This window comes from Episyrphus balteatus, chromosome 1, assembly GCF_945859705.1.
Source record: "Episyrphus balteatus chromosome 1, idEpiBalt1.1, whole genome shotgun sequence".
Taxonomy (NCBI): domain Eukaryota; kingdom Metazoa; phylum Arthropoda; class Insecta; order Diptera; family Syrphidae; genus Episyrphus; species Episyrphus balteatus.
The window spans coordinates 123,266,937-123,285,961 of record NC_079134.1 but is presented as its reverse complement, the minus strand read 5'-3'; the positions used below and the strand labels follow the sequence as shown (position 1 = coordinate 123,285,961).

The following is a 19,025-nucleotide window of genomic DNA, read 5'->3' as shown; positions in this document are numbered from 1 at the left end:
TTGCCCTCCCAAGACCAGGCCAATAATTTTTTTTCAATAAAAATTGGTTCATAGCATACACAATTAGACAATCGATCAAAAATAAATTTTTAATTCCACTATACTTTACAAACAAGGCAGTAATTAACATTTAAAGTATGAATATATTCTACACTTTCGATTTCAATGCACAAGACTGATCGGCTCACCTGTGATCATAAAATACACCTTTATTTTGTATCGGACACACGAAAAAACTATCTGTATGGGTTCTCAGAAACACAAAGAAGAGGATTGTATTTAATCTTAACCATTTTTTTGTGACAGAGAAGAGAAAAGTGCATACAAACAGACAAAACCATATTTGGCTTCATATGCAGTAGAGGGTTAAAGGTAGACCTTGTCTAAAAAAGTGGGTCTCGCAATTCCGTCTGTCCGTCTGTGCGTCCATCTGTACACATTTCCACAGCCTAAACGGTGGACGGATTTTCTTCAAATTTTTTACAGATGATTTTTAAGGAATTCTGAAATTTGTTTTTTTTTTTATAGAAACTGTACCTCCCATACAAATTTTTCAATTTAAACCAAATATCTCGAGAAACGGCTCGTAATATTCAAAGTGATTGGAATTTTTCCCAAAAAAAGTCAAATAAAAATTTTTTTTTTCATTTATCAAAATTTTGTCAAGTTTGTATTCAAATTTAAAAATTACTTTTTGGGCACAACCAATCGATTCTAATCAGGGAACCAATCACGATAAAATTACTTGTCAAATTCTTGAATAGCAGGTGCGCTTATTTTTCAATAATCTGCTCTATTCTATCTTTTTAAGATCACGGACTACTAGAATAAGAAAGTTTCTGAATTTATACACCTTCAAATATGATATTTTTATAATCTAGTTTTATATTTCGTCTTATTTACTAAATTGGATCACTGGGGTGTATGCGTAACCTTTTTTTTTATTAGTTCAGTCATTCTGTAAGATGATAAAAAATGAAAAAAAAAAAAACGCTACCAATTTTACACAGTTCTAATAAGTACGGGGCGGGGGGGGGGGGGGAGGTTGATTTACTTAAGGTTCTTGCACTAGGTTTTTCAAGTTTAAAATGTAATTGAAAATTTTCTCCGTTCAAAATTGAAAACTTTGAGGTTTGCGAAAAATTTATCGTCTACAAACATATATTTCAAAAAACATTTAGCTAAATTGAATCGTCAGTTGTGAGAACGGAATAAGTCCACTTATTTTTCGAAATTGACTTTTTGATGAAGTTACAGGGGCTGAAAAATTGTATGAGTTTGAAGAACAGAATAAATCCAGAATTACAGACTATTAATTATGTCTTAACTAAGACGTTCACGGGTTTTAATTGCAAAAAACGTTGAATGGTTTATAAGAGAAGATAATACAGCGGAGTGCTATTAAATTAGAGGGTGGAAATTGAAGATAGGGGTGCAAAAGACCCCTTTTTGTTTTTTTTTTTCAATATATCTCGTAAACAAAGCATAATTTTTATAAATTGATTTTAAAACTTGTTGTAGAGAATCAAATTTAATATTGGAAAAATGTTTTTAAAAAATTGAAAACTAAAATTCCATACCAAAACAGGCAAAAAAAGTCAAGAAAAGCGATTTTTAGAGTTTTTTTACTTTTTTAACGGTATTTTTTTTTTCAGGCTGCTATAGTCATATGTGTGAATCAGAATCAAAACCCATTTTATCCACTTTTTTTGATTTCGAGTAAATCGAGATAAACTTGTATCTCGTAAACGAAACATTTTTTTGTACTTTTTTAAATGCAGGATTGATTCAATTAAGATTCCCTACAGTTTAAGTCCAGAAATCGTGATCTGATGGTTTTAGTTTTAGAGTTATACCCAAAACAAATTTGGATAGAATGGATTATGAAAATCACCTCTGAATTTCAGACCAAAATAAGAAAATATGGCATTAAAAAAAACTCAATTTAAAACGAGAAAACCTTATATCCTTTTTTTTAACTACGCCTACTTTCTTGAACAAATAAATTCAATCCCAAATGCCGAAAATTTTTTTTTCAAAAATCCATATAAATTTTCCGATATTCCCATCTAATCTCATCCCATGGATAAAATGGTTTTTGAATTTCAAATTTATTTTAGAAATAATATTTTGAGTGGATATAATGGATAAAATTGTTTGGATATAATGGGTTTTGAAACAAAAACTCAAGTGGATAAAATGGGTTTTGAAATTAACCTCTAACTTTGTGGTCTGATTTCTATGCCAAAAAATGTAATTAGAGACTGAAACTTGGGCGCAACGTATGTATTTGAATAATAGAAACAAAAGTGGATATAATGGGTTTTGATTCTGATCCACACATATATGTATATTGCTCTTAATAAATACAGAATTCAAAATTCTGGGCTGAAAAAGTTTTTTTATTTAAAATTAACAGAAGAATGACCATTCGAACCTTTCTTTATTTTCCCATTTTTTTTTTACTCAAATAAAAAATAGACCACAACAAAAATTTTTGTTTTACTATGTATAACACTTTTTTACTTTGATTACTCAAACTCTATCAATAGTTAATCGATTGCTATCATTAAAACTTTTGTTTTAAATAAATTATATGTTTATTTCACTCAAAATTTAGCTTTTGGGTGAAATTTCAAACCATAAGTTGCAAGAACGGAATAAGTCCAACGTTTTATAACACCTGGCTACCAGAACCGGCTACAAACAAAATTTTATTGCATCTCAAAAAAGTAAAATAGACTCTATTCAGTTTTTTGCGTTTTCCCAACACTTTTGCAAAATGGACTTATTCCATTCTCACAACTAACGATTCAATTCAACTATAATAAATTTTTCACATGTTTTTTTTAAGTATATATGTAGAACTCCTCGAAAGTCGAAATCATATCGAACCAATTTTTTTAAATATGTTTTGGAGATATGATTTCTTATATGTCGTTTTTTTCATGCATCATTTAAGTAAGAAATAAATGACAAATCTGAACAAGAGAACTGGCACCTGAATGCTGAATAAATAAGCAAGTAATATTTTTGAAAACTTTCCTAATATGTACCTCTATAATTTCGTTTTCGATTGATGTTACTCAAGGATTTACACATTCTGAAACCCAATAAAATACTTTGAATCGCGACCACTCAATTCCGAAATTTTATATCTGTTTTATTGAACAATCAAATAAAAAACTTTAAAAACTCATGTTTCGAACAAGAATCCATTCTATTTTGTAAAATGTAATTTCTGAGGACAGGAGGTGTAACTATACATTGAAAAATAATTGGTTTCAACAAACAACTACCAATAACTTTTCCAAAAATCTAATCTATAGGATTAAACTCCACTGAATCAACGAGATTACTAGGCTATTAGCATTTTAAAATGCCTTTTTCGAATACTTTCCAAATGGCTACAAAATATAGAGTGAAGGGAAGACCTTCTCTGTGATCTTTTCAAAACAATGATACTTTTGAAAAATAAAATGTTACGCATACGCCACAGTGACCTATAGACAAAACAATTTATGTGATTTTTTTCAAAAAGAGTATAACGGTTTGGTGATGAATAAACACATAATAATGCATAATGAAGATGAAATTGAGTCCCAGTTTTCGTAAAGATGTTTAATTTCAGTTTGGAACTCAATTTCGTTCGTATAATCATAGTATGATTGTGTGGATCGATTTTGTAAGCCTAATATCTAATTTCTAATCGACCCATATAAAAACAACTACATGCAACACATCTGTGCATATACTTTTCTAATTTTTTCTTCTCCTTAATTACTCCAATACACCTTATATTCAGTCCTTATAACATATTTATAGCCTATTCCCATAACAGTCGTTAATTTTATTTGTTTTAATTCCATGCAACTAATTACAAGCTCCAAACCATTATTCAACACAATTTATGTCACACATTTTTCGTGTCACCTTTTTTGTGCTCAAAACAGCAGAGTGAACCAACAACAAGTGTTTCGGACATCGTGTGTATCTAATCAATTATTCACAATAATTCAGACATTTTTTTTACCAAAACAGACTTTCATAATGCGAAACATGTCGTCATCATTCTAACACACACCAAATTCTGAGTGAAAATCATAACAAAAACAACATCAAATCCACCATTTATATGAGAGCATAATAATGTAGGTCAAAGCTTCGTATAGGATCTTAGAGACAACAAGGATTCACCTTTTTAGTGAGATATTCACCAAAACAACTCGATTATGCGCATTTAGTAAAGAATTCTCAATTTGGACCAAAAGTGATGTTCTTGGCCTATAATAATGCTTTCCCTCAAAATCTGATTTCTCCAGTCTTATATGACGTCATAGTTTTCCACGTTTTACCTTCAATATGGGTAGGTATTTCGACCCCTAAAATTATTCTCAACTCTCACTTAGAGAGCACCACTCTGAGACAGGAAAACTCGATAAAAAAGATCTACTCTGAATGCCTGCCAACGCATGAGATACATTTTTATCTTTTTGAATAAAAACGTTTCCCCGTGGAGAATCCAATTCAGTTTAGAACAGCCGGTTAGTCGTGAAGCATTTAATTTTCAACTTTGGCTATAGCTATTTAGTCCGGATATCGTGGTGTCTCTGTGTGAGTGTCAGTTTGTAGTATCCGTGTATTTGCATTCTTAATATAATTCTTTGTGTATGTTTGTTGAGCAAACATATAGGTACTTTAAGATACTTGATGAAAAAAAAAGTCCAATAATTTAAATTTTTTTTTTATTTCCTCACTCCTGTGAGTTGCAGTTTTTATAGTCATCGTCGAATATTGTTCTTTACACACAATAAATATAATAAAAAGGCAAATTGTGCAATTCAAATATTGTATCCGTTAATTATGTTTTGTATCTTAATTATACCTGACTCCCTTTGGTTATCTTTATAATCATTATAGCAGCTAGTCAAACTCGAGGGTGTGTGCGCTGCTATTTAGTTTTTTTTTTTTTGTATAATTTGTATCTCTGCAAATTCTGTGTAATTTATCTGAGTGTAAACAAAACAAAAACAACGACAAACGACGTCGGTCGGGCGACTCTACAACGACGACGACGGCCACTTGTGCGATACTTTACCTAATTTGTGTACCCATATTACAGAATGCAGAGATATTTGATATAAGATAAACTATCTAAAGGTGAACGCAATTTCGAGTGTTTATGAGATTGTTGGTGTGGTATTATTTCCTCCCTCTTTTTTCCTTTGCATACGAGATCATCATTGTTGTTTATTTTATTTTAGAAGTTTGTTTTTTTGTGTTTTTTTTTTTTTATTCAACGTGCGTGTTGACGGTGACTTTTATCAAGTTAATTATTAATTACATTCCAGGCAACTTGACATTTATTCCAAGCCATTTATTGTGCCAACTTATCCAAACAAAACATAAAAAAGCAATAAAAATACATTATAGTGACGAATATAATCAGACAAGTGAAGTGGATATACCTTTAATATCTTATATACAAAAAATGTGTGTATGTTAGAAAAAAAAAAAAAAAACATTAATTTTTTTTATGCAGATATTTCAACCGAGACAGAGACATTTTTTTTTTTTTTTTTTTTCATTAAAAATATACACAAAGATATTTCGGACATCATGTCGTGCTGTTTTTTTTACGAAACATCTTGAAAATATATTTGTATTTAAATAAATAAATAAATATATTTATGTGTATGAATTTTTTTTTTTTTTTGAAAAATTTCTCAGATACCTAAACAAAACAAATTAAGATTTTTTTTTATTATTTATCAGAGGTGATTATTTTTCTTCCATATATTTTTTTGTTTTAATTTTTTTTTTATTTTCTAAGAAAAAAGCAAACGATGTGTTTTATGTGATTTTATTTTTTTTTTTAATTTCTTTGCAAATAGAAATATAGATAAAATATTGAAAATAAATATAGAATATTCTTAAAAACTCGGAGTGGAACATAAAAAAGCAAAAAAAAAAAGTAATCTGTTGTCTTTTGCGATGTTTTAAAAGGTGACAAGAACATTAACAGCAAAATAAAAATTATATATTTTGTTTATTGCCAAATCGGAAGACTAATTGAATTCTATTAAATAAATGAATTTTATTCAGTGTAAAACATTTAAATTCATATAATACAACATTCAAGATAATAATAAAGAAATTCAAATTAAATTCTCCAAAAATCGAGAAAAAAAGGATCATCAAATTGTAGACAAATTGTTTGGATGAAAAAGAACTTACCAGAAAATCTTGTAAGTTTATTCTATATTTGTTATATCTTTTTGTTTTTATTGCAAAATTATTTTTTAAAAATTCTGAAATTTTATTGTTTTTTTTTTATGGATATCTGAAAAATTTGAGTATCTACTTTGAGGTTAAAAATTTAAATAATGTCCTTTTTTGAGTAAGGATAACACTGGTCAACAAGGTTTTTGCCACAAGAACCACAATATACTTTTCTAGAGGTTTTTGATGTACTTAACTCGAAACATAAAAACGTTTCCTCGAAAACAGCCAAAATTACGTTTTTTTAGCATTTTATAACGGTAATATTTAAAAAACGGAGACCAATCAAATTTTTTGGACTTCAGATTCAAGTTTAGCACATCAAAAACCTCTAGAAAAGTATATCTTGGTTCTTGTGGCAAAAAAAAGTTCAATTTTGTTGACCAGTGTAATTCATGAAGGCTCATGTCATATCTATACTGGCTGATTTCATTAGATACAATACTACTCTGAATCAGTTTTTTATTACTAAAATACCTGCTGCACACTAGTATAACATTGCATTTGAAAATTTAGGTACCTACTTTTTATATTTAATATCAAGTGTTGCTGTTTTATTTATCTTTTACATTGATGTGAGTATTGTAAGTACATAGTTAAGGATAAAAAGTAAAATGCGAAAATCCAATTTTTTAATTCATATCGTCTTAGCAAAAAGAACTTAGAATTTTCCAACGAATTACTTAATCACATAAAACATGTGCTTAAAAGTTTTTCTGTGGAATTTGACTAGACGTGAACGAAAAAATTTATAAAAAATGTCTCTGCAAAAAACAAGCTTTTCAAAACTCAGAGAAAAATAAATTAAACTAAGTAATTAAAATAAGTTGAGCGTTTTCTTGAAAAATGGAATTGGATCTCATGAATAAATATGCGATTATATTATTATCCATTAAAATTTACAAGTTTTGTAGTACATACTAATATTATATTAAAAAAAAAATCTGCAGCGTCTCATTACTTTAAATGAAATCAAAATTGAAAAATCAGTTGCAACTATTCGAAAAGAACCATCTTAATTGCAGTTTCTCTCAATAATTTTAGCAATGCTACTTGCCACACGCAACTTGCCACATGCAACTTGCCACATGTAAATTGCCACATGCAACTTGCCACATGCAACTTGCCACATGCAACTTGCCACATGCAACCTTGCTACATGCAACTTGCCACATGCAACTTGACACATGAAACTTTCCACATGAATTTTGCCACATGGTACTTGCCACATGCAACTTGCGACATGAAACATGCAACTTGCCACGTGTTGTGTGTTTTTTTTACCGTACTGCGGCGTACTGCATTTTTAAATACTAAAGTACAACCAACTCTAAAGGTGAAACGACAGCCCTGCTGCCCAATTGTCGCGGAGATGGCGATCGCGTCATAATCCCTTTGACATTCTTGTCAAAAAACAAATTTTCATACCCACCGCCCCATAAGAAGTATAACTTCAATAATCAGAAATGCACCTGAATTGAAGACCACAAGACCATTCGCTGTGCAAAGTTTCATGTTCCTATAATAACTGGAAGTGCTCTATAATTTTGATGATCTGTCAGTCAGTTACGGTTTTTGCAATTTTTGAAAGCCTATATCTCCGAAACTAATCATGCAAAGTTACTGAAATTTTGTCAGGAGTTTGACCAGCTCAACGAATGAAGAGAGTTTCAAATTTCTGGCAGCTATGGTGTAGAAGCTAGAGGGGGTCAAAAATGGCCTCAGTTGTTTCCTGTAAATAAGGGTGTAGTGCCAAAGTTGCTAGAGAACTTGGCGAAAAGTATAATCAAATTTCTCAGTGGCAGCACTGGCTCTCGAAAGTCCCTCTTTCTGTTTATATAAAGAGCTATTTATTGATTCACTTAAATGTAATAGTTTTTTGAGGTTTGTAATAGATTTTTTATCAACAAAAATAAAATAACTTGCCATATGTACACTAATCGCCACTTGAATAGGACACCCCTTTTGTTTTTAATAAAAGTGGGTATAATTCCAGTCTCTTAATAGATAAGTGGTCAATATTTTACTATTTTGTATGCCCCCTTATGCACTCTCTCTGTGAGCAATATCATTCATTTTCAATGTCCCGTTAGTTAAATATTGCAATTTTTTGCGGAACAACTGTAAAAAAAGTGCTCCTATTTTTGTTCTCTTAAATAGGGCACCCCTTTTTTTATTGGTTTTCGTGTGCAAATCAAAGAAGATGGAAATGCAAAAATGTTTTCCAATGTCTTTTGGTAATTTTTAGCTAATGTCAGTTTAAATGGGTAGCGCGAAATTATTGGCAGAGGAAGAAAAAGCGAAAATCTTGAGTGTCACCCGCCTTTTCATCAAAAAGTTAAAAAAACGCATCAAACCCAAAAAATTATTTCATTTATATTTACGGAATGAGTACAACTGTAGAAAAAATATGAAAGCCTGAACAGTGAGTGCAGTTACAGCAGCTGACAGAAGACCGATTCTGCGACTCGCGTAAAATTTACATGACTTTGCCACCAAAAAAAACGAAAAAGTGTTGTTAAAACAAGTGCATCCGTAGTGAAGCGAGTGATTTCGAAGGCTTAAAACTTTAGGCGATTAAAGCTTAAGAAAAAACCATCGGTTAACACCTGCAGTAAAGAGCATCGCCGTAGTTTCTGTCTGTTTTATGACATGAAGTAAAGCAAGTTTTCTACAATGAGAAAAAAATTAATTTAGGGGGTCCCGTTGGCCTTAACTATTGTTTTTATGATCTAATCCATAGTTCTTCCTTCACAAATTATGAAAGTAAAAATTAAATCCAACCGGACCCCCTCAATTAATTTTTTTCCACAAGAAAATTAAATAATGATTCCCTTGTTTATTAGTGGAGCAAATTTATCTTCCGAAACCGATTTAATACGTTATCAGATAACCCATTTTCCGAAAGAATTATCAAATAATATTCATTTAAAATATGTAGCTTAAAGATTTAATTTAGAACTCAACATAAAAGCTCTAAAATTATGGTTTATTAAATAAACACACATAAATATAGGTATACTCATATAATAATCTTTTCATTAATGAGTTTGTTCACATAAAAACTAACAATAACGTGGTCGGTGACATAAAATATTACAATTTAAATTAAAAACTCAAACAAAATAAAATTTTTGTACTACGTATGTCTGCATGTTTGTATAATGTACTTCAGACAACTCAACAGATACTTTTACTCGTATTTTAAATATAAATATATTTATCTAAAAATTGTTAGTGTGGGTTTGGGAGAATCTGTTTACCTGAAATTGTGTTTTCTGTCTCAGACTTTCTGCCACTTAAATAATGTTGATGAGATGAAAATTAAAACGTTAAAAAAACAGAAACACTTCAGGACACTTTTTGTTGAACTAAATTTAGATCATAAAGAATAAAAGATACAATAATTTATCGTTTAATTTGTTTCGTCTGGTATTTGATGTGCTCTTAGTTTTATGACTTTATATCGAATACAGTATACTTGTGTTAATGTATATTTATGTATTCATATATTTTTGGTCTCGTGGGAATTCTAACAAATATTAGGATTTAGCTGCGAATGTGATGAAGAAGGATTTTGTGCTTCTTATGATTATCCCCAATGGGAAAGGAAACTTTTTTAATTATTATATTCTTTTTGTATTCTAAGGAAAAAGTTTTCTTCAGAAAATTCTAAGTACATTTCCTTTTTTTTTGTGTTTGAAAAAATAGTTCCTTTTTTTTAAATTTTTAATTCGTTCATAATGATGCTGTTTTCTACAAAGGAAAAATATACATAGTTTGTTGTGACTTGTGAACTTTGAAAAATCTTAAGTGTCATGTGCAAATTTTTTTTTTTTTTATTAATTTAAAGAAATTGTATGAGTGTTTACCCAAAAATGTGTTGAGAGGGAAAGCCATTAATGTTAAACAAGAAGTCCTCTGTGGTTTTATTTAATTGGATTTGGGTTCTTAAAAGAAAAAAAAAAAAAAACTTGTGTTTGAGATGCTTTAGGTCAATTTTATATGATTTTATTTGATTGCTCTAGGGAAATTTGATGAAAAGGTTTTGAGGAATCATATTAGGAAAAATAGAAGTTATTTCAAGTTTGAATCTTCATAGTTCAGATCTTAACAAAAAATGAAATAAATAAAACGCATAACCTGGCTGTAAGATTTCAAGTTGCTTAAATTTTCAAAAACTTTTTTTTTATACCTTGTTCGCCAGAGGAAAAAAAAAAACAATACATATGTATATGAGAAATAATAAATTAATAAAAAATTTTAATTTAAAAAAACTTAAAAAATTTAAAAATTTTTAAAAAATATTAAAAATTTAAAATAATTGAAAATTTAAAAAATTTAAAATTTTAAAATTAAAAATTTAATACTTAAAATTTAAAATTATATACAAATTTATTCCTCATATCTATGTTAATATAAACTTTTGTCTAATATTTTGTGTAATATTTATTTATGTAATTTATTATTTCAAATTTAATGTAAATCTTTTTGATACATCTTCTCTTTATATAATTTTATTTCTTTTACTGAAATGTCATTTCCGGCAGACGGCAGCATTGTCATGTCCGTATTTCCAATAGAAAAAAAAAATTGTAATTTATCTAATGAATAAAGGAAGAATCTAATCTCTCTAATCTATGAGAAATAAAATTGTGCTCCTAAAATAAATTAAAGTGTGGTAAGAAATTGAATAAACCATCAAGGCCAAAGAATTCAATGCCCTGCTTTCAAAAATTGGAATTTTCAAATAAAATTATTCTAAAAATTATTTTTCATTTCTATTAAAACTATAGAAAAGTTATGTACGTTAAATTTCCTTGAAATTTCAATAAGTCATTTAGGAGAAATTCAGGGGTCGAATTACGGCATACGTTCGTTAACGTATGGTTGCTATGTGTCCCTATCTTTTTCTATTAAATAAATAGAGACGCAAATAGTAAAAACGTTAACGAATGATCGTAATCGTATGTTGTAATTCGACCCCAGATTTTAAGAAATTGTTTCTTTGGCTTTGATTTTCGATTGTAAAAATTCACTAAAAAACGAGCCTTTTTCTAGAAAATTAAATTTTACAACATTGTTCTATGACAGATACCAAAATTAATTATTTATTAATTAATTAATTAGATTAAGTAGAGTCTCTAAAAAACGCTACGTACCAAGTTTGAAATGAATCGACTGATCCATTAACCATTTCACTAACTGTTTCTTTATCCGATTGGCTAGGTAAGAGTCCTTCTAAAATTACCATCAAAGCAGATGATTCCAAAAATCACCCAGGTTTTTGTTCTGCAACAATTGATTTTACTTAATAACCAAAATTAACGGTACTTGGCAATAGAATCAAAATCAAAAATCTTGTTTTTCACTAAAACGGCTCTAACAACTTTCATTAAAAAAATTCTGAGGGTTTTAAGCAGTTACGTTAAAATTTCTAAAGTGTGCATAGTATTTTTTTAGACCATTATGTGTGGAAACAACTTCTTAAAATCTGTATATACCATTTGTTTTTACTTTTTCTGAAATGTTTTTATTAAAAAAAAATGTATAATATTTACTAAGCAAATTAGTAAATTAAATTGTATTTTTCGAGGGACAACATTTTTTTTCATGGAATGTGTCCTCATCATAAAAGTCAATTTTTTGGGATAATAGAATGTCGGGAGCAGCCGCCATCTTGGAAAAGAGATTGGTGTCGTTTTTATTGAATAGTTCCATTTTTATTCATTTTGACAAAAAATGTAAAAGGTAAGACTCAACTTATATTAAAAAAGAAAAAAAAATGTACATTAATTCGAAAATTGAAAAAAAAAAAAATGATTGTTATGAGACTGATAGAATTATTTTTGGAGATTTTTGGAAGATTCCCTGGAAGGGAACTTGATTTTATTTAATTACCAAAATTTCAAGTAACGTTATATTGGCAATAGAATCAAAATCAAAAATCTCTAAAACGGTTTTTTCTCCAAAAGCAGTTAAATTCCAATTTCTAAAGTTTATATACAAAATACAAAAGACCAATATGTGTTGAATAAAAACGTCTTAAGAATTGCATACCATTTTTTTTTTTTTATTTTTCTAAAATGTTGTAATTAATAAAAAAAAATAATTAAAAAAACAGTTTCTACAATTTTCAAACAAAAAATTCTAAAAGTCTATGTAATACAAGAAATAAAATGACGTACCTAGTTAATAAAGTTTTCGTTATTTTAAAAACAGTTTTTAATCCTTTTTTGCATTTCTTATACAAATAAATGATAAAATTTAACCAGATTTTGGTTTTATTAAAGATATAAAAACTTTAACATTCTAAGCAACTTTAACCAAGTGTTTACATGCGACCAAGTCGAGACATTTTATTTGAAAAAGAAAATAAACTTTCAGTTTTACTGTGAGGAGCAGGAATCCAATAAAATAACTTACCTCACACACCTTTAAGCAATAATTTTTTATATAAACAAAATAAACTTTGCTTCACTCTTCAAAGCAAAACAAACAATAGAAATACTTTGAGAACTAGACTTGATTTTTTGCAGTGTAATTAATTTTCATGCATTTTTCATATATCATTTTAAACATTAAATGTTACTGTAAAGTTTCTATTCGAAATTAAATTTATTTTAAAAACATTCATATTCATTCATTGGTGTAACAATTTGTTCCTAGTTTTTGTGGTACTTATTCCGAATATCATCATTTCTTAAAAAAAAAAACACCCTTTCACTGAAGATAATTTTGTACACTTTATAGATTCTTAATTCTTATCCCAACCAAAACATTTACACCAAGTTTTAAAAATTAAGCATGTTTTTCACATGGGTTTCGGTTATATTTTACCTGTTGAAGTCAAAAAACAAGCACCCTTGTTTTTAATCGGCAATAACTTTTCTTAGAGCAATCGTATTGACTTTATTTTTATGTCATTAGATTCAGCATCAAAAAATACCTTGAAAACTTGTGTCATATGATAATATTCGACAACAATTTTTTTCAGTATATTTTTGACCTTCACCCCCTCCCTCTTGTCCGCGAAAAAACACCCTTTCACCCAACTTTTTTTTTATAGACTTGGTTCTTATCCCAAAAGCAAACTTTTTGTCAAGTTTCATGAGTGTAACAATTTTTTTATTTAATGCCTATTTTACCTGTACTAAATAGAAATATTTTGAAAACAAGATTAACTTTTCGCAGTGTAATTAATTTTCATGCATTTTTCATATATCATTTTAAACATTAAATATTATTGTAAAATTTCTATTCGAAATCAAATTTATTTTAAAAATATTCATATTTATTATTTAAACAACTCTTAATTAATACCTACCAAATTTTTGTTTGAATCCATTTATGATAAGTAATAAATACCACACACAGAAATGTACTAAAATAAAATACAACATTTTTTATCAATGACCCACAGCAGCAAAGAGTGTTCCCTAATGTGTAAATTGTATACGTACAACCAACAACCAGACATTAAATAAATCAAAAATCTTGAACACTTAACGCCCCTGAAAATCATCAATAAATAAAATTATTCGCATAATTCAAATATAATTTATGGCTTCAAAATGCATTCGGCTTGAATTTTAAAAATAACATTAAATCGTATATATTGATATTCCCACACACATATTATTCCAGTTAAGTGGTAATTAATTCGGTTTATCCAGCCTGACATGATGGTGCATTATTTTTAAGTATAAACAATTTATCGAAATATTGAGAGTTGCACTATTAGACAGAAATATTTACATTTTATATTTCAAATATAGTCATGTTGTAAATATTTAGACAATGCATCAGTAATATGTGTATATTGAGGTTGCGGTTATTATAGTAATAATAATATTAACAAGACAAGATGCAAGTTCTTGTTTTGATTTTGAACATGAAGATAGTTTATTTATTATTTTTTTTTTTTTATTTACTTGGAGTGTGTTGTTTACAAACAAATTGTGTTAGTTTAATTTAGAAAATGATATTGAAAGTGAATAATTATCTTTTGTTAAATTTAAAGAACAATAAGCAAGGAATTGATTTTTCAAACATGGCAGAAATATTTATGCAAATTTATTTTGTAAGTTATTTTACTTGTACCACTTTTCAAGCCAATCATATAATAAAACGGCAAACACTTATTTTGTGGTACAAAATACGCGGCCCACAAAAACCGAAGGGGCATAAATTATATACCGAACGATAGGAAATTTTATCTAGATGTGCAGAATGTATACTTTATTTATTTTTTTTTTTACCGAAATAGATAAAAACAATAAATTAAAATTGAGGAAAAAAACAAAAACAAATGTGCTGAACCACGCCCTCTCCCTTCTGGAAGTGGAAACTTCTAAAAGCAAAGACGAGAACCTTCGAAGACATTCTCGAATTTCGAATAAAATTAAGTGTTGCATATTCTTAGTAGTAAATAAAGTGATTTATATAGTGTGCTTATTTGAGCATAAATAAAAGTTACAATTGGCACTCGAATTTTGAGTGCGGGGTCGGCTAGTTATAATAATTAGCTCAATCTTTTCCTTTGAGATTTTTTTAGGTATATTTGAATTAATGGTGATAATTACAAGAATAGTATTACTAAGCTACGTGTCAAAGTACTTTTTAATTTTATAAACTTGAAGTTTTGGTATGAAGTGATTACCGATTGATTTATAAATTTCAATTTTGCTGCTCTGGTAAGAACAGTCCGGTAGTCAGCGAGACAATAATTTGATACTCGTATTTAAAAAAAAAAACTTCATTATCTACTGAGTACCCAATTTCAAATTTTCACTTGGGCTTGAAGCTTGAACCCCTTTTTTGAGTACCATTACCAACAATTTTTCCTGATTGATATTAAGGTTCCAGAATTGACAGTAGTAACCCTTCAATTCTATGGATGGGTGTGTCACTTTTGTATGGCCGAAAAAAAAGTAGGTACTCTAATTTTTAAATGTAATAGTGGTCAAAAGTTGTATTAGGGTCTGAGGTTTAAGAATATGTAAAAAAAAGATAACATCGTTCGTCTTTGGCTCGCTCAAATCGTTTGAAGTTGAAAAAAAAACTTAACATTCTGAAAAAATGTCATTTTTTTTACCGATAGGTATCTCAGAATTTTGAATGTGAACATGTTTAAATTTCTTGTAAATATATTGTCCTGTATTTTATCTATTTACTGTATAAACTTAACTTGTCTAATAAAAAAGATATTAATAAAAAACTGTCAAAAAATGTTGGGCAAAAAATTCTTTTTCCCGTTTTTCGCTCAAATATGTATCATTTTAAAAATTTAAATTTTTGCATACATAAATATTCTGTTAGTTTCAGATTTTTTGAATACTCTGAAAAATTCTTAAAAATAAAAAACCAACCGAATAATCATTTTTAGCAAAAAAACAAGACCGACTTCCATGGATCAAAACTGGGTTTTATGGTTTTTAAAATAGTTCCTACAGCAAAAAGTGAACGAAATTGAAATGGGACCACACTGCAGCCAACAGCTATCCAATACAAAAAGAATTATCAAAATTGGTTCACTCAGTCCAAAGTTATGCGGTAACAAACATAAAAAAAAAAAAAAAAAAATACAGACGAATTGAATACCTCCTCCTTTTTGGAAGTCGGTAAAAAAACAGTAAAAAATAGGTGTTTTTGAAAAAATTTTATTTCGACATCTAGCGTATGAGATAGGTACTTATCATTAGTTTAAGCTGTGCTTAAAAATGACCCTTACTCGAAGGTTTTTTTCATTTATTTTAAAAAACCGTTCATAACTTGGTTTTGAAATTTTTTAGAGAGTGACTAATACAAAAAAACAAAAAAACATTATTGTAGTAAAGAGTTGGTATCTTATTAACTTTATTTTTTCTTCTAAAATCATCTGGTTTTTAGCTTTTGACTTTAAATTGAATACAGAAAATTAAAAAAAAAGTACATTAAATTTCGAAAGAAATTGGTTTGAATTTTGTTTGCTGTTTTTTTTTTTTTAATTTTGAGTTTGAAAATTAATTTGTTCAAAACTAGTTCGTGACATAAAACATAAAATACAGAAGAAGTTTTTTTAATTACAAAAAGATATATCATGATATTTTAGATTAGTTTTTTTTTAAAGATCTTTGTTGTTAAAAAATATATAAAAACATTTTTTTTTCCTTCATTTATTATTTATTTCATATCTTCTTTATTAAGTGTTTAATTTAAACAAATATAAGCTTAAAAGTTTTCTCTTGGAATTATCATTCAGTGAAAGCCTTAAATATTTAATAATTTTATTTGTATCCAAACGGCGCAATTAGCAACAACATTTATTTAAAAAATCTAAAGAACAAAATGGCAGCGTCTTTTAAAAAGTTTTGAATTTTTCAGAATTTTAACCAAGTAATCCTTTATTTTCCGATTAGTATGTTCATTTTTTAGCTACTTAAACCAAGAACTTCCTTTTTTTAGTTGTTATCAAAAAATGGGCTTCTATTCGTCTACTATTTCAATTTGAAAATCTTCTCCCAAGCCGAAAATCTTTCATCAAAAAGTTTTTTGCCCATAGAAAACTCATCGCCAATGTTTAAATAGTTCTCATCTTCAATTGTAAATGGGTTCCATTCCAAATTTTTGAGATATTCATCCATTTTATTATTGGGATTTCTGTACAAAAAAAATAATAAAAATACAAAAATTACAATTAAAATTCTATTATTCCTCATACCCAGTCTTAGCAAACTGTGTCCATAATCTTGTTAGCCTTTCAACAATCTTATCTTCAGGATCAGTTTTCGAAAAAAGTGGTGCTAACCGGGGTACATGTAAAAGATACAACAAATCATCATGATGAACAGCTCCTAAAAATTAAAAAAAAAGCTCTCAAAACAAAGAACCTTAGTTGTAAAATTCATCAAACCATATGCAGTATCTCCTGGATATTTGAAATCACTAAAACGACCTTTGTAGGAAAAACAATAATAGTGCACTGGAGTATATTTTCCAACTAAATGTACAAATCTATGAACTGGAAACCCAATAACTCCATCACTGTAAAGCTTTTAAAAAATTCAAATTTTAAGAAGATTATAGAAAATTAGAATTTTTCAATACTTACTTTTCCAAAAGGTTCAAAAGGTGTAGTTCCAGGAATAATTTCCTTATCCATATGATAAGCATCTCTTAAAAGGTTACTATTTTCTTTAGAATTTGTAACATTTCTGTAATGCAACATGATTGGAGCAATTTCTTCCCAATTTTCATTCATCTTTTTAGCTATTTTTTCATCTTTCAAGTTATCTTTAAAAAAAAAATAGATAATGACAAGAATTGATAAAAATACCATTTAATCTTACAATAAGCGATACGAGCGAATTCGTCCTTCGTCATGCCAACAATTAGTGGTATTTTTTGGAAATTTCCCTGTTCTAATGCAGCCACCGGATCGTCTGTTAAAAACCTTTCTTGGCCAAAATCTTTTTCTATTACTGGGCGCCAGTTCAACATTGGATGGTATCCGAAATCAAACATTTTGTCAAAAGTTTTTAGAAAATCTTCAAAGGGTGTCTTTAAAAAATTGAAAAAAAAAAACACACAATAATAAAAATTTGATAAGCAAAAACACTCAAGTATAAAATACATACCTCTTTAATACATTTTACTATTTCATCAATATTATCTACTGAACAATTCAATAACTTTGCCTGTCTCTGAGCAAGATCCAACTGATCTTCTTTATATTTTTCTAAAAGCGCCGGTGATCCACTCATTGCAATGCCTTTGTGAAACAGACCTTTTGACATCGGCGAAACCATATGCAAACCAATACTCATGCTTCCTGCACTGTAACCCAACAAAGTAACTGAGTTCGGGTCACCTCCAAAATTTCGAATATGATCCCGAACCCATCTCAGAGCTATCACTTGATCCTTGAAGCCAGCATTTCCAGGTGCTTCAGCAGTTCCAGTGGCAAGGTAACCAAGTGTACCCAACCGATAGTTAATGGTTACCAAAACTATATCTCGATCCATTAGAAGCTGAGGACCAGCGTCAGTATTACTTCGTCCAGATGATCCGTAAAATCCTCCAGCATGTATGAATACGATAACAGGTTTTGATGCATTTAAATCCTTGGAGTAAACATTCAATCGTAGACAATCTTCAGAATTATCAGGTGAATCAAATTGGTCCTGAGGACATCTAGGTCCATCTTTTGTTGCATCGAAAATCGTAGGTTTCCATGATTCTACTGGTTGGGGATTCTTGAATCGTAGTTCACCGATAGGATTTTTCGCATATCGGATGCCTCGAAAAGCGTTAAATTCTTCACCTAATCGTGACTTTAGTTTAACACCACGTATGTTTCCGAGAGTTGTTGAAACTTCAATGTTCGAAGAAGAAGCGATCGTAGCAATTGCTGCCGCACTCAGTGTGAGAAACAATAATCTTATCATAATGTTCAAAGTCAAACTGAGAAAATATATTAATTGAATCAACTATTTATAGAGACAACAAAACAAAATACAACAAAAAAAATAATTGTTTATCTGCTTGGGAATCCCCATCAGTTAATTTCAATCAGCTGTCAGCTGATTTAGTTGGAAATTCGGTGTTCTACAATTTACTCTTGCAAGGTTTGTTATTGTGTGAAGAAACGAGATCTGGTTTAAGGTTTTCTGCGAAAAATAATGCATAACATTATTGAGATATCATTTCAATAAATTGAGATTCGTAAGGAAATAAGTCATGGTTACTACATATTTTTTTTT

General features: G+C 28.8%; 2 protein-coding genes across 4 annotated transcripts in view; one reads left to right on the top strand and one right to left on the bottom strand.

The window, feature by feature from the left end:
* Nucleotides 1-5,846: 5,846 nt before the first annotated feature.
* LOC129917829 (diacylglycerol kinase 1) overlaps nt 5,847-19,025 on the top strand; it is a 186,931-nt gene continuing 173,752 nt past the window's right edge. For 2 of the 3 annotated variants that reach the window (XM_055998014.1, XM_055998021.1), the window contains exon 1: nt 5,848-6,248. The gene's annotated coding sequence lies outside the window, so the exon portion shown is untranslated. Of the gene's footprint in view, nt 6,249-19,025 lie in introns of all 3 variants that reach the window. The other variant, XM_055998006.1, reaches the window with a different exon arrangement.
* On the bottom strand, nt 16,698-18,925 carry LOC129917902 (juvenile hormone esterase-like). The gene is made up of 6 exons (XM_055998114.1): nt 17,901-18,925; nt 17,613-17,823; nt 17,375-17,556; nt 17,177-17,315; nt 16,985-17,117; nt 16,698-16,923 (listed from the first exon to the last, which is right to left on the bottom strand). Exons 1-6 carry the CDS (start codon nt 18,708-18,710, stop codon nt 16,761-16,763), a joined length of 1,638 nt encoding a protein of 545 aa, XP_055854089.1. The 5' UTR covers nt 18,711-18,925; the 3' UTR covers nt 16,698-16,760.

Excerpts from the sequence above, each read along its gene's own strand:
- LOC129917902 (XM_055998114.1), bottom strand. The coding sequence starts at position 18,710 with ATGATAAGATTATTGTTTCTCACACTGAGTGCGGCAGCAATTGCTACG. Across the intron at positions 17,557-17,612 it reads ATTCGCTCGTATCGCTTATT|ATAACTTGAAAGATGAAAAA; the intron begins GTAAGATTAAAT and ends TTTTTTTTAAAG. Across the intron at positions 17,118-17,176 it reads TCCAGGAGATACTGCATATG|GAGCTGTTCATCATGATGAT; the intron begins GTTTGATGAATT and ends TTTAATTTTTAG.